The sequence below is a fragment of the Hyla sarda genome, chromosome 5 (assembly GCF_029499605.1).
Source record: "Hyla sarda isolate aHylSar1 chromosome 5, aHylSar1.hap1, whole genome shotgun sequence".
Classification (NCBI taxonomy): domain Eukaryota; kingdom Metazoa; phylum Chordata; class Amphibia; order Anura; family Hylidae; genus Hyla; species Hyla sarda.
Window position 1 is genome coordinate 33,728,521 of NC_079193.1, and position 16,701 is coordinate 33,745,221.

General features: G+C 43.2%; 1 protein-coding gene across 4 annotated transcripts in view; it reads left to right on the forward strand.

The window, feature by feature from the left end:
* LOC130273044 (macrophage mannose receptor 1-like) overlaps positions 1-16,701 on the forward strand; it is a 227,650-nt gene that overhangs the window by 113,872 nt on the left and 97,077 nt on the right. For all 4 annotated transcript variants that reach the window (XM_056519204.1, XM_056519205.1, XM_056519206.1 and 1 more), the window contains exons 18-19: positions 6,811-6,878; positions 15,549-15,649. In XM_056519204.1, the coding sequence (XP_056375179.1) occupies positions 6,811-6,878; positions 15,549-15,649 (169 nt within the window). The remainder of the gene's footprint in view (positions 1-6,810; positions 6,879-15,548; positions 15,650-16,701) is intronic.

The window sequence follows — 16,701 nt, forward strand, 5'->3', positions numbered from 1 at the left end:
TACAGGTCTCATAAAGTTAGGGTAAAATGATAACCAAAACTTCCGGTAAAACAAAAAAAAGAAAATATTTCTGGGGTGAAATTGAAAATAAAACACAACACTATTTAGCAAATTTTGTGGGATTTCATCTTTACGCAGTGCACTTCATGATGACGTGTTATCTTTATTCTGTAGGTCAATAATACGATTACAACAATACCCAATTATGGGTTCTGTTTTATTTTACTACTTTAAAAAAAGAAAAAGTTTACTTTTGTTAACAAAAGAAGTATGCATAAAATTGCCCTACTGACCCCTGTTCCATTTTTGTTTTTACGGGACTTTTTGATCGCTTTTTATTCATTTTTTTCTGATATATGAAGTGACCAAAAATCAGCAGTTTTGATTTTTTTTTTGTTTACATCATTCACCGTGCAGTTTCTTTACCATTCTATTGAAGTAGTTCGGACATTTCCACACACGGTGATATCAATATATATATATATATATATATATATATATATATATATATATATATATATATATATTTATGGTTTTTTTTTAAAGGAGGAAAAGGGGGAGGGGTGATTTATATTTTTATTTATTTTTTATTCACAATTTTAAATCCCCTATTATAGGGGGCCATTATAGCCGTTTTTACTCTGCAATGCTGTACAATAACATTGATCAGTTATATCGGTGTTCTACTTGTATAGTCAGCCTGAGGCAGACTATACACGAAGAGTCCAAAGTATAGTAGGTGGCACTGTAAGATAAAGGTGCTCGGGGATCAGGTACATCCAGTAGAAGTCACGGAAATCCCGGCAATCAGAAATATGCTTGTGAAGTTGTTTTTTTTCTATTCAGGGATGAACTGCATACAAACAGGCAGCACACATTCCAGCGGTTACAGCCTTTGTCAACTGCATGCAGTTGACAAATAGTGTTGAGCGGCATAGGCCATATTCGAATTCGCGAATATTCGCGAATATATGGACGAATATTCGGCATATATTCGCTAAATTCGCATATTCGTAATATTCTTGTATTATTTTCGCATATGCGCAAAATTCGTGTATGCGAAAATTAACATATGCGAAAATTAGCATATACATAAATTAGGATAAGCGAAAATTCGCATATGCGAAAATAAATATATTCGCACGCCTGTCTCACACAGTAGTATTCAAGCCTTCTTTACACCACGCAAGCTGGAAGCAGAGAGGGATGATCACTGTGATGTCTACTGTGAAAAAAAAAACGAATATTCGTAATTACGAATATATAGTGCTATATTCGCGAATATTCACGAATTCGCGAATATGCGATATTCGCAAATAAAATTCACATTGCGAATATTCGCGAGCAACACTATTGACAAAGGCTATTAACCCCAGAATGCATGCTGCCTGTTTGCATGCAGTTCATGCTTGAATAAAAACGATACTTCACAAGCATATTTCTGATTGCCGGAATTTCTTTGACCTCTACTGGATAACAAGAAGAGTGACTATGGCCAGCATAGAGGTAAGCAGAAGACCTCCGGCCGCCATCTTAAAGGGGTACTCCGGGAAACTAAACCCATAGCCCATCCATTCCCTCTCACCAACCTATTTATTTGTCTAAATATCATTCATTATCTTTATAGAGCAGTTTCCTTCTTTCAGCTGTCACTTACATGCAAGAAATTATAGAAAGATGTCATATTCAGATCCAGCTTGTCTCTGTGCAAACCCCTCACTGAGACCTAACACTCACCCTCCTGGAAGACAAAAAACATGTGATTTCTGGCTTCACAGGCACACCTCCCCTCCCTGTGTGAGGATCTTGCCGGCCGGGAAGCCCAGTGAAGATTCTCAGTCACAAATCAGCACATAACGCTGCTCTTTTACGGCTGTAGATCTTTTCACTGACTGCTGCCATTCAAAGCGTATCATGATTTATTGCTGGGGGAAAGGATAGTCTGAAAGAAAAGACATGTACAATGTGTGTGCTGCAGTGTGAGCATGCACATAGATAGTGAAAGCAATTGTCTGGCAGCCATTACACAGAGCTGCACTGACTTCTGGGAGTTGTAGTCTGGACTGCAAGCAAGGAAAAAGAGTTGCCAAAACCACATGGATAAGTAAGGGGACACAGAGGATGGCTTTGGGGCATTTTTTTTTCTTAACTTCCTCGGAGCACTCCAACTTATTGGACCTTATTGATTGCTTTGTAGAGGTCTAACGAGTGCCCCCAAACTCCCAGGCACCTATTATTTACATTCTAAAATATTGCTATTGATTGATTGACATTGATTGACATTGATTGCGGCATATAAAGGGTTAAATAAAGGCCATCAGTGTGATAGTAAAAAAAAAATAAGAAAATGCTGTAGAAGCATATTGCATTGCTTACCTGTCTTCCCCAGTTCTGAAACCACCAACAATACATTTGTTTGGTGGATATGTACCTCCCCTCAACAGATATCACTATTCACTACTTCCTGGTCGAGCAGTTGCTTAGTACTACAATTTATAGAATGTATTGCTTTCCTTCAGGTTTTAGTGCCTTACCCACAGCTGCTACAGATAGTATCTTTTAGGGTGTGTTCACATGCTTCGGATTTGCTGCGACTTATCTCATTTTACATACATTTGTTTTGCTGCTGAAACACTGAAAAGATGACTAAAACTGTTTTGCAACAAATCGGCCACATGTGAACTTAAAGGGGTACTCCGCTGCTCAGTGTTTGGAACAAGCTGTTCCAAATGCTGGAGTCGGCACCGGAGCTCATGACGTCATAGCCCCACCCCCTCATGACGTCACGCCCTGTCCCCTCAACGTAAGTCTATGGGAGGGGGTGTGAAGGCTGTCACACCCCCTCCCATAGACTCGCATTGAGGGAGCGTGGTGTGATGTCATGAGGGGGTGGGGCTATGATGTCACTAGCTCCCGGTGACGGCTCCAGCATTCAGAACAGTTTGTTCCAAATGTTGAGCAGCAAAGTACCCCTTTAACCTTACGCAGTCAGTCAGACAGTAGCTGCTGTATTCATTCCCTGTCTGCTCCTCTGCTCACCACAAGACAGCAAGCTGTAAATACCACATTCTTCCCTAAGGGTATGTTCACGCTGAGGATTTGGAGAGGAATTTCCACGAGTAATTCTGCTTGCTTATTCTTCTCCAATTCATTCAGCAGTGCCATACCCCATAGTATGTAGTTAACTTTCCTCTCCGCAGTTCACACTGAGGAAATTCTGCTAGCGGAATTCTGTCACAGAATTCCGTTCCGCATGAAGAATGAACATGTTCTTTCTTCATGCGGAATTCGGCTCGTAACTTAATAGAAGTAAATATATACATTTTTGGCAGTCTGCCACGCCTCCGTGCGGAATTTGCACGGAATTTGAGCAGGAATTCGTGCATTACTGTGTGTCCTATCCTCTTTTTTATTTCCGCACGGAATTCAGCATGAATTCTGCACAAATCCCGCGCGAACTCTGTGCAAATCCAGCGCGAATTCCGCGGGGAAAAAAAAGTTTTGGAGCAGATTTTGTAAGCAAAAATTCCGCTCACACCTTAACCAGTGCGAACATACCCTTAATGTCTAAATAAGGTTTTATTCCCCCCATCAAAATGTAAAAACAAAAATATACATAGAAGTATGTGTGTATGATAGGGCTGGGGAAAAGTGGTGAACTGAACTTGAGGAGCTTGTTAGAGGTAGTGACATCATTTAGGGGGTGGGGCTTGATCTCAGAGACAAGATCCAGCCACACCTCCTGAGACAGCAGAGTATAAGACACTGTATAGATATGTGTGGAGAGATAGAGATAGAGGAGATAGATAGATATAGAGATAGAGGAGATAGATAGAGGAGATAGATAGAGATAGAGGAGATAGAGGAGATAGAGGAGATAGATAGATATAGAGATAGAGGAGATAGATAGAGGAGATAGAGGAGATAGATAGATATAGAGATAGAGGAGATAGATAGAGGAGATAGAGGAGATAGATAGAGAAAGAGATAGAGATAGAAGAGATAGATAGAGATAGAGGAGATAGATAGAGATAGAGGAGATAGAGAAAGAGATAGAGGAGATAGATAGAGAAAGAGATAGAGGAGATAGAGATAGAGGAGATAGATAGATATGGAGATAGATAGAGACAGGGGAGATAGATAGAGATAGAGATAGAGGAGATAGATAGAGATAGAGGAGATAGATAGAGATAGAGGAGATAGAGAAAGAGATAGAGGAGATAGATAGAGAAAGAGATAGAGAAGATAGAGATAGAGGAGATAGATAGAGATAGAGGAGATAGATAGAGAAAGAGATAGAGATAGAGGAGATAGATATAGAGATAGAGGAGATAGATAGATATAGAGATAGAGGAGATAGAGATAGAGGAGATAGATAGATATAGAGATAGAGGAGATAGAGATAGAGGAGATATATATATATAGAGATAGAGGAGATAGATAGAGATAGAGGAGATAGATAGATAGATATAGAGATAGAGGAGATAGAGATAGAGGAGATAGATATATATAGAGATAGAGGAGATAGATAGAGATAGAGGAGATAGATAGAGGAGATAGATATATATAGAGATAGAGGAGATAGAGATAGAGGAGATAGATAGATATAGAGATAGAGGAGATAGATAGAGATAGAGGAGATAGATAGATATAGAGATAGAGGAGATAGATAGAGAAAGAGATAGAGGAGATAGATAGATATAGAGATAGAGGAGATAGAGATAGAGGAGATAGATAGAGAAAGAGATAGAGGAGATAGAGATAGAGGAGATAGATATATATAGAGATAGAGGAGATAGATAGAGATAGATGGAGATAGAGGAGATAGATGGAGATAGAGGAGATAGATAGAGATAGAGGAGATAGATAGAGATAGAGGAGATAGAGAAAGAGATAGAGGAGATAGATAGAGAAAGAGATAGAGGAGATAGATAGAGAAAGAGATAGAGGAGATGGATAGAGAGAGATGAGATAGATAGAGATAGAGGAGATAGATGGAGATAGATAGATATAGAGATAGAGGAGATAGATAGAGGAGATTGATAGAGATAGATGAGATAGATAGATATAGAGATAGAGGAGATAGAGATAGAGGAGATAGATAGAGGAGATAGAGGAGATAGAAATAGAGATAGAGGAGATAGAGGAGATAGAGATGGAGGAGATAGAGATAGAGATGGAGGAGATAGAGATGGAGGAGATAGAGATGGAGGAGATAGAGATGGAGGAGATAGAGATGGAGGAGATAGAGATGGAGGAGATAGAGATAGAGGAGATAGAGATAGAGGAGGTCGAGAGAGAGAGAGAGCGCACTGCTGAGACAACACCACACTGACAATAAGAGGACTACACAACTTCCTGTCAGGGGTATTTCAAGCAAAAACATGCTGAAGCTCATGCAATTTGTGGCAACACTATATTAGTAGATTTTAACTGTTGGGGTGATAGATTTATCTCAGTACAATTTCTGATACCATTAACCCCTCAAGGACACAGACCATTTTGGCCTTAAGGACATAGGAAATGTTATCTTTACATGTTCTCTTTTTCCTCTCATTCTAAAAATCATAACTCTTTTATATTTCCATCCACAGACCCATATGAGGGCTTATTTTTTGCTTAACCAATTGTACTTTGTAATGACACCTTTTTATTTTACCATAAAATGTATGGCAAAACAAAAGAAATATTATTTGTGTGGGGAAATTGAAATGAAAACTGCAATTTTGCACATTTTCGAAGGTTTCGTTTTTACACTGTACACTTTACAGTAAAAATTACATGTTTTCTTTATTATGTGGATCAATACGATTAAAATGATACCCATTATTACATACTTTTCTATTGTTGTACTGCTTTATAAAAACAACTTTTTTTTTTTTTTACAAAAAAAATTATATTTAAAACTGCCCTATTTTGACCATCTATAACTTTCTCATTGTTTTGTATACAGGGATGTAAAAGGGCTAATTTTTTGCGCTGTGATCTGTAGTTTTTATCGGTACCATGTGTATATGTGATATAATATTAGTTTTTTATTAAGTTTTTAGGGAATATGATGTTGTGACCAAAAAGCAGCAATTTTTTTTTATTTTTTATTTTTTTACATTTACAACATTTACCGTACAGGATCGTTATCATTACGTTTTGATAGTCCGAAAATTTATACACATAGCAATGCCAAATATGTTTATTAATTATAATTTTTTTTACGCTTTTTAGGAGTAAAATGTTTAATTTGATTTGCTAATACTGTTCCGTTCTATGCATATGCATAGCACAGATCAGTGTTATCTGCGATCTTCTAATCTGGTGTGCTCGATCTCAGACCAGAGCAGAAGACCCCAGGAGACGGACGGAGGCAGGTGAGGGAACCTCCATCCGCCATGCTGGATAATCGGAACCTTGAGACAGCACCGTGGGCGAACCGATCAAGCAATTTAACCCTCGCATTGCTGCAAATGCCGTGATCTGCATTGATCATGGCATCGGAGGGGTTAATGGTGGACATCAGCTCGATCGCTATTGTCCACCATTACCAGCGGTTTCCTGGCTGCTGTTAGCAGCTGGGACCTGCTGCGCATTATGCAAGCACCGTTCTGGGGTCGCGTCATGTATAGGATGTAAATGTACATCCTGGTGTGTTAATTACCAGGGCACCAGGACGTAAATTTACATCCTATGTCATTAAGGGGTTAAAACCTGTTAAGTCCGACTCATTGCAGCTCTCAGAAAAAATAGAACATAACTGGGGCCATGATGCTCATGTGTATAGAACCTTATTTACCTTCTTCTCTTTTTTATTTTTAGACTTTAAGCAAAAGAGAAGAACAATCTTATTATATTGGCCTCCGTTTGGGACTGGATAAAGAGTTTAAGTAGGTGCTTAACAGATAAAGCCACTTATTGTTGGTTATTGAACATATATGGATGATATACTGTATAAAGCTATTGTTTACATGGTGCAGACCAGGAAGAGCAAGGTGCTAAAAAAAAGGGACATCTCTGCTGTAAGTGACAAGTTACATCAACCATCCCCTGTATACTAACCTGTATACTCCAGCAGAAGACATTCTCACTAAATAAGGAATAAAAGTATTGTCAATCCCAACTCTAAAGGGGTACTCACTCCGGTGGAAAACTTTATTTATTTATTTTTTTTTAAATCAACTGGTGCCAGAAAGTTAATCAGATTTGTAAATTACTTCTATTAAAAAATATTAATCCTTCTAGTACTTATTAGCTGCTGAATACTACAGAGGAAATTATTTTCTTTTTGGAACACAGAGCACTCTGCTGACATCTCTGTCCATTTTAAGAACTGTCCAGAGTAAAAGAAACTCCCCATAGCAAACATATGCTGCTCTGGACACTTCCTAAAATGGACAGAGATGTCAGCTGAGAGCACTGTGGTCGTGATGTCAGCAGAGAGCTCTGTGGTCCAAAAAGAAAATAATTTCCTCTACAGTATTCAGAAGCTAAGAAGTACTGGAAGGATTAAGATTTTTTAATAGAAGTCATTTACTAATATGTTTAACTTTCTGGCATCAGTTGATTAAAAAAAAAAAAGCTTTACAGCGGAGTACCCCTTTAAAGGAATTTCACACATCTGTATTGAAGCTGTCACTGAAGGACCCTGGTGTAGCTAAGGGCCCTGGTGTAGCTGTATGTCGGAATTATATGTCATCATATCTTTAAAAAGATATTTAAATATAAACTGTGGTGTATTGGTAGCAGGCCAATTGATTGACAGTATTAGACCAAACTCTTTATTTTTTTTTATTTTTTTTTTTCAATTTAAAAAAAGACTTATAATTATTGCTACAAATTGTAACAATACATTATACAGCAATACACAACCCATCCCCACAACCAAATGCCTCCAGGGTACACCACAAAAATCTCCACTGCGTCCAATTGCAGAGTGGGCCCAGAGCCCAATTCCAAATTGGCAAATGTAATATGGTAAAGAAGAAATGAAAGCTGGCCACTCACCATTTCGTGTCTTCAAACTTCTTTATTAGACGAAGATATTACTCACATACATTCATGGGACTGGGACAGATCCAGGGGGGTACAGATAGGCAACAAGCTCTGTTTTGCACTAACAAGGGCTTCCTCCGAAACCATTCACGTTCAAGTGCATAGGGCGTCATGGAAGGTCAGGCCAGGTCAACAACTCACGGGTAGAATAGGTACCAAGTCAATAGGAAAATCAAGAACAAGCCAAAATGTCAAAACCAAGAGGAGAGCATAGTACAAAAACCAAGCCAGAGTCAAATCAAACAATGGTCAAACCAGAAGGGCAGCATAGTACAAGATCAGCAGGCATGAAAGTAGTCGTGAAACAGGCACAGAACAGGTCACATCAGGCCAGATCAGAAAAACAGGAGACAAGGCATAGGGGAACAAGAAAAAGTACGATGGTAACAGAATGGAACCACAATTACATATATATATATATATATATATATATATATATATATATATGTGTATATATATATATATATATATATATATATATTGAGAAAACAGACATGATCCCACATCCACAATTTGTAATTTGATCTACTTGCTTCTCAACATCAATTCGATAACTAACAGGTTGTTAGTATACATTTTGATCAAAAAGTACAAGCCCACTCTCCACGTTAAGGCCACCTATTCAGAGTGGGTCTAGCATAAAATGGCGTAGCACTGGGGGGCGACCACCACCGCCGCAACACCAGTGCCCACAGGAGGAACGACCCACTGGCAGAGCAGCCCCAGTGCCACTCAAACCAGTCCCAGGGCCGCACCTCCCCATAGACACATTGCCACAGCAGTAATGGACGCCGCACAGCACCACACTAGTGTTAACAAGGTGTAAAAGCTCACTTACCATGTGCTCCCAGACTGGGAGGCTGCTAGAAACGAAAGGGCCCTGTGCAGCCTCCTGCTAATTATATATATATATATATATATATATATATATATATATATATATATATATATTTATATACACTGCTCAAAAAATAAAGGGAACACTAAGATACACCCTAGATCTGAATGAATGAACTAATCGTATTTAATAATTTCGTCTTTACATAGTTGAATGTGCTGACAACAAAATCATACAAAAATTATCAATGAAAATAAAATTTATCAACCCATGGAGGTCTGGATATGGAGTCACACTCAAAATCAAAATGGAAAACCACACTACAGGCTGACCCAACTTTGATGTAATGTCCTTAAAACAAGTCAAAATGGGGCTCAGTAGGGTGTGTGGCCTCCACGTGCCCGTATGACCTCCCTACAACGTCTGGGCATGCTCCTGATGAGGTGGAGGATGGCCTCCTCTCTAAAGCATCCGCCAACTCCTGGACACTCTGTGGTGCAACATGGCATTGGTGGATGGAGCGAGACATGATGTCCCAGATGTGCTCAATTGGATTCAGGTCTTGGGAACGGGCGGGCCAGTCCATAGCATCAATGCCTTCCTCTTGAAGGAACTGCTGACACACTCCAACCACATGAGGTCTAGCATTGTCTTGCATTAGAAGGAACCCAGGGCCAACAGCACCAGCATATGGTCTCACAGGGGGTCTGAGGATCTCATCTCGGTACCTAATGGCAGTCTGGCTACCTCTGGAAAGCATATGGAGGGCTGTGCGGCCCCACCAAAGAAGTGCCACCCCACATCATTACTGACCCACCGCCAAACTGGTCATGCTGGAGGATGTTCTCTGGCAAATGCCAAACGTCCTGCACGGTGTTAGGCTGTAAGCACAACCCCCATCTGTGGATGTCTGGCCCTCATACCACCCTCATGGAGCCTGTTTCTGACTGTTTGAGTGGACACACGCACATTTGTGGACTGCTGGAGGTCATTTTGTAGGGCTCTGGCAGTGCTCCTCCTGCTCCTCCTTGCACAAAGGCAGAGGTAGCGGTCCTGCTGCTGGGTTGTTGCCTTCCTACGGTCTCCTCCATGTCTCCTGATGTACTGGCCTGTCTCCTGTAGCGCCTCCATGCTCTGAACACTACGCTGACAGACACAGCAAACCTTTTTGCCACAGCATTGATGTGCCATCCTGGATGCGCTGCCCTACCTGAGCCACTTGTGTGGGTTGTAGACTCCGTCTCATGCTACCACTAGAGTGAAAGCACCGCCAGCATTCAAAAGTGACCAAAACATCAGCCAGGAAGCATAGGATCTGAGAAATGGTCTGTGGTCACCACCTGCAGAATCACTCCTTTATTGTGGGTGTCTTGCTAATTGCCTATTATTGCCTGTTGTCTGTTCCATTTGCACAACAGCATGTGAAATTGATTGTCAATCAGTGTTGCTTCCTGCGTGGACAGTGTGATTTCACAGAAGTGTGATTGTCTTGGTGTTACATTGTGTTGTTTAAGTGTTCCCTTTATTTTTTTGAGGAGTATAGTTTAACAACAGAAGAACCAGATGGTTCTAGTAGAGATACATATCAAGATGTATGAGCAGCATACGGGAATCAGCCTCAGTGTAAGGTGTTTCCATCAATAAGGCTATAATTTATTTATGACCTAAAGTCACCTATGTAACTTTCAACATATGACAAAAAGAGAGAATCTAACATAAAACATTTTTTAACTGTACTGTGTGACTGGGAAACACAGACGTTGGTTGGTGGGTCCGCAGATTTGTATGGGTGCTGAATTCAGCATATGTGCTAACTATATTCAATGTAATATTAGACATATCCAATGCAAAAAAGTGGCACTGTTCTAAGGAAACCCCTATAAGCCCTTTAGAGTAAATTTCCACCTAAAACATAACATGGTCATACAGTATATTAGTAAATCAGTAGCCAATGTTTGATATTTGAGGAAAAACCAGCATTCCAGCCAGAAAAAAACTCAGGTGGATGGCTGAACTGCCGCCTGCAAGACCCTGCGGCCCAAGCCTGCTTCAGAGGATGCAAAGATGTGAACACAGTAAAACTTGGCAAAGGTATGCAGAGACGACCAAGCTGCCGCCTTGCAAACCTGCAGAGCCAAAGCCCCAAGCCTGACCGCCCAAGAAGCACCCACCTGACCCTTGCAACGATATGCCTCCGAAATGGGGAAGTGTATCCACTGGGAGATAGTGGCCTTGGAAGCCGGGAGCCCCTTCTGCCGCCCATCGGGAAACACAAACAGAGAGTCACACCCCCAGAAGGAGGAAGTGACCGTCAAATTTGTCCAAACCACCCGAACCAAGTCCAGCCTGTGAAGCCGGCGTTCCTGCGGAAGAGAAGGGGATGGGCAGAAAGAAGGCAACACGATCTCCTCGTTCAAGTGAAAGGAAGTCACTACCTTGGGTTGAAAAGAGGGTACCTGCCGAAGGACCACCTTGTCTTGGTGAAGCACCAAAAAGGGGGAATGGCAAGAGAGGGCAGCCAATTTTGACACACAGCAAATAGACGTAACGGCGACAAGGAAGGCCACCTTTCAGAAAAGGAAGCGAAGGGAAACCTTCCCAAGAGGCTCAAATGGAGTGCCCTGCGGAGCATCCAAAATGAGGTTGAGGTCCCAAGGTGCAGTGGGGGGCTGGAATGGAGGGATCTCGTGAGCCGCACCCTGAAAAAAGTTGTACCCTGCAAGGGGGCGTTGGAAGAGAACAGAAAGTGCTGAAACCTGCCCCTTGATGGAACTGAGGGCAAGGCGCATTTCCAGGCCCGATTGCAAAAAGGCCAAGAGATTCGGCAAGGAAAAAGTTGGGAGAGAGAGAACTAGCTTCACACCGACACGGAGCATGGTCCAGATCACATGGGTAGAGAATATCGGAGCGCTCAAAACCACCACACCGTCAAACGAAAGTAAATTGGGATGGCAGAGAGGTCCTTGGGAATGGAGGATGGAATGATCAGGAAGACGCAAGGGAACGTCTGCCACGAGACTTACCAAGTCCGCGTACCACATGCGACGAGGCCAATCCAGAGCCACCAGAATTGCCGAGACGCCCTCTGCCTTGAGCTTGCAGCCGACCCTGGGAAGAAGTGAAAGCGGAGGGAAGAGGTAGGGAAGACCGAAGGGGATCCAAGGAACCACAAGAGCGTCTACCGCCAGGACAAGGGGATCCCTCGACCTGGAGACGAAGCGAGGGACTTTCCTGTTCAGGCGAAATGCGAAGAGATCCACGTCTGGAATTCCCCAGCGGTGACAGATTTGAGCGAAGACCTCCGAGTGAAGGGACCATTCACCCGGGTCGGTAGTGGAGCGACTTAGAAAGTTTGCTTCCTAATTGGTGATCCCGGGAATGTGAATCGCTGATATGGCTGAAACGTGAAGTTCCGCCCAAGAGTGGATCTTCAACACTTCCTTCCTGGCTGCCGAACTGCGGGTGCCACTCAGGTGATGGATGTATGCCATGGCTAGAGCGCTGTCCATCTGCACCTGTACTGGAAGACCCCGTGGCAGGCAACTCCAGAACATTGATGGGTAGGCCGGACTCCGACGGGGTCCAACTGCCCTGGACCTTTTCATCCTGAAAGACACCACCCTAGCCAAGCAGACTCGCATCCGTGGTCAGAACATGCCAATGGAGAGGCAGGAAGGAGTAGCCCTGCCCAGAGGAGAGGAGACCAAAGCCACCAAATGAGGGAGCGGAAGTCGGTGGAGAGACAAGGGGGATTTGTTCCACTGAGAGACGATGGCCCACTAGAGAGGATGGTACCAAAATTGGGCAAAGGGAACTACCTCCATAGAAGCCACCATCCTGCCCAGAACAGACATGCAGGCATGGAAAGGAATCAGACCCGGCCACCGAAGTAAGCGAATCCCCGACAACAGCTCGCAGAGCTTGTCCTCCGGAAGAGTCAATCGAGCTGCCGCCGTGTTGAAGCGGTTCCCGAGAAAGGTCAAAGATTGGGAGGGAGACAGGTTGGATTTCTCGTGGTTGATGATCCAACCGAAACTGGAGAGTGATTGTAGAGTGATGTTGACACTGACCCAATTCTGCTCCAGGAAGGGAGCCTTGATGAGTAGGTTGTCCAAATTGGGGAGGACCGAGACACTCCAAAAGTGGAGGAGAGCCACCACTGCTGCCAGCTTCTTCAGGAAGACTCGGGGCGCAGTCGCCAGCCCGAAGGGCAGGGCGACAAACTGAAAATGACCCCCAGGAACCTGAGAAAACGCTGGTGGGTCAGGAAGATAGGCAAGTAGACATCCCCTACAGTATGTACATGGCAGAGAGGAACTTCCCCTGATCCATAAAGGTGACAACTGACTGCAGGGATTCCATCCGGAAATGTCGCAGCCACACATGATGGTTTAGAAGCTTCAAGTTGAGAACTTCCGCTGCGAGTCCGAGCGACGCGGACGATTTTGGGGCAAGAGGGAACTCTTGCCCCCGGTAGCCACAGGGATGATCTCAACTAGGCGCTTGCCAAAGAGACGAGACCCCAAAAAGGGAAGCTCAGTAAGGGAATGCTTAGAGGCCGCATCGGCATTCCAAGCCTTAAGCCACATGGAGTGCCGAAGAGCCACTAGATTGCCTGAGGCAAAGGCAGCTCAGAGAGCAGACTCCAAGGAGGCTGAGCAGAGGTAGTCCCCAGCATTATCGATTTGCTGAGCTAGATCTGCCAAATTGCCAGGGGATGCACCCGCTAAAATCCCCTGACGCAATTGACTGTACCAAACCAAAAGGGCCTTAGATACCCAAGTATAGGCAAAGGCTGGTGCCAAAGCTGAACCTACCGCCTCAAAAGCGAATTTTGCCAAATTCTCAATGCGCTTATCAGAGGGATCTTTAAAGGAGGCTGCATCAGCCAACGGCAGGGTAGTGTATTTAGACAGCCGCGAAACAGGAGGGTCCACCGTAGGAGGAGAAGACCACTTGGTAACCAGGTCCTGAGGAAGGGAAAGAGAGTCCGAAGCTTCTTAATCCCATGGAAGCTCTTATCAGGATGCTTCCAGGCCGTCTACAACAGCTCGTCAAATTCAGTGTGTGGGCTGAAAACTTGGGGTGCCTGACGAGCACGATGAAAGGACACTTCAGGGACTGCCCCTGAAGTTCCTGGTTCCTGCAGGTGGAATATGTCCCTGACTGCCCACACCAGACTATCCACCAAACCTGACATACGGGAAGTCTCTTCCGAGTCAGAGGGAGGACCTGAATCCGAGTCCATGAGCTCCCTGGAACGGGTGGAGGTGGACTGGGAGCGGGGGGGGGGGAGACCGGGAGCGGACACTGGGTGACCAGTTACGGCGGCGCCTGGAAAGAGGAAGAGAAAGAGCGGCGGTGTGAGGGCCCCGCGCGTCTGGACCGAGGAGTCAAAGGAGAGGCGACCCGGGCGGCCACTGGAGGGCCACAGAGAATGGCTGGAGGGAGGATCTACCGTCGTCTCCCTGGGGGACAAATGCAAGGAGGACCGCCTCAAAGCGTAGACACTAAGCTTAAACTGAGTTGCTCAGAGCCAGGAAGCAGGTATATACCGCTGAGAGGAGCCAACTTTCTTTAGTTTTTTTTTCCCTAGTATCAGCCTCCTAACGGCAAGCAGCATATACCCATGGTCCTGTGTCCCCAATGAAGCTCTCAAGAAAATAAAAAAACATCTTCTTCCTAGAAACAGCACCACTTCTGTCCATGGGTTGTCACAGGAAAGATATATATATATATATATATATATATATTTATGTACACTCAAGATTAAGATAAAACTCCCACTGGATAGTGCAGGTGTGACATACTAAATATTGCCCAAAGGGTTTTGTTTTTAATAGCAGACTGTATTATAACATACTTTCAAGGTTTTGTTTCATGGTAAATGGATGCTGTCATTATAACAGAAAAAATGAAACTTTTTATCTATGACAGAGACATGTTAAAGGTTTTGATTGGTCAGGGTGTTCAGACTCCCACCGATCTACAGAATATGCGAGGAGAATTGCGCACTTATCGCATTCTCTCAAGGCTCTGTGTCACATGACCAAGATGGTCTCATGATGGAAGTCTATGGGACCATTACAGTCACATAGACAAAGAAAGGGGAGAGAAGCACTTAGTCTGACAGAGCGGCCAGCCGCAGAGTGAAGTCCACTGCCACACACTTCACTGACTTGTAACTCCCGATCGCAGAGAGTCTCAGGACTAAGACCAAATGGGATCTCAACTTTTGACATGAAAAGTTGTATCAAGTGAAGCTGTAAGGCTATGTTCACACAGTGGAATGTCGGCACGGAAAATTTCGGTGCAGACATTCCACCAACAGCGAAGCGCCGGTAGAACATGTCAGAACTAGAGCCGCTCAGAAATGCATTTCGTGTAGACTCAGCAGAAAGCATAGACATGACTATTCTTCCTGTGGATGCTGAAATCTGAATTTCCAACACAGTTTCACTGAAAGCAATTATTCTGCGGAATTCTGCAAGGAAATTCCATTGTGTGAACATAGCCTAAGAATTATTCTAGTTGTCCACAGGACTATAGGGTTATTTTAACCCTTTGGTTATCAGATGAAAAAAAATGTATTATGATCGTTCTTCTTTTATACCTGGTTATATTAAGCTTTAACATTATCCTGACAGTTGCATTTGTTTGTCATTAGGTGGATGGATGGTTCTCCAATTGACTTTGTTGCCTGGGATTCTACCCAACCTGACTTTTACAATTATGATGAATTTTGCACTGAGATGAAATCATCCAATGGTATGGCTTAAATCTATATTGATGTTCTTATATGTAACAAAATCATGAGAATTTGCAACTTTGACAAGAATGGATTTTGCATGTTATGGCGGAAAAATTGTTTGTTTATGCCTCAACCTTTTTACACAGTAATCCTTAATTATTTGACCCATTGTACTATGAGTGATCGTACCATAGAGGAAGACTTTGTGGCTGCTTCTGCAAATAGAGTAGAAGGGAGGGCAATTCATTTGTTTAAAAGAAGCAGATCTAGGAAATATTCACATAACTGTTGCCATTCAAGTCCATAAAGGAGTGATGTAAGTGTTGCTGTGTTTTTTTTCTTAATTTACACAATTAAAGGGGTACTCCAGAGGGGGAAAAAAAATATGAACTGGTGGTAAAAAGTTATACAGATTTATAAATTACTTCTATTTATAAATCTTAATCCTTCCAGTATTTATCAGCTGCTGTATGCTCCACAGGAAGTTGTGTAGTTCTTTCCAGTCTGACCACAGTGGTCTCTGCTGACACCTCTGTCCATGTCAGGAACTGTCCGGAGTAGGAGCAAATCCCCAAAGCAAACCTCTCCTGCTCTGGACAGTTCCTGACATAGACAGAGGTGTCATCAGAAAGCACTGTGGTAAGACTGAAAAGAACAACTCAACTTCCTCTGGAGCATACAGCAGCTGATAAGTACTGGAAGGATTAGGATTTTTAAATAGAAGTAATTTACATATCTGTGTAATTTTCTGGTATCAGTTGATTTGAAAACATTTCTTTACTCCGAAGTACCCCTTTTAATTAAAGGGGTACTACACCCCTTGACATCTTCCCCCCCCACCCCCCCTCGAGTAATCAGCTACACGGAACTAAGTTTGCTCCGTGGCTGATGACTAACGATACAGGGGCTGGAGTATCGTGACGTCACGCCCCGTCCCATAGACTTACATTGAGGGGGCAGGTCTTGATGTCACGAGGGGGCGGAGCCGTGTCATCACGATACTCCGGACCCTGTATCGTGAGTAATAAGCCATGGAGTAAACTTATCTCTGTACAGCTGATGACTCGGG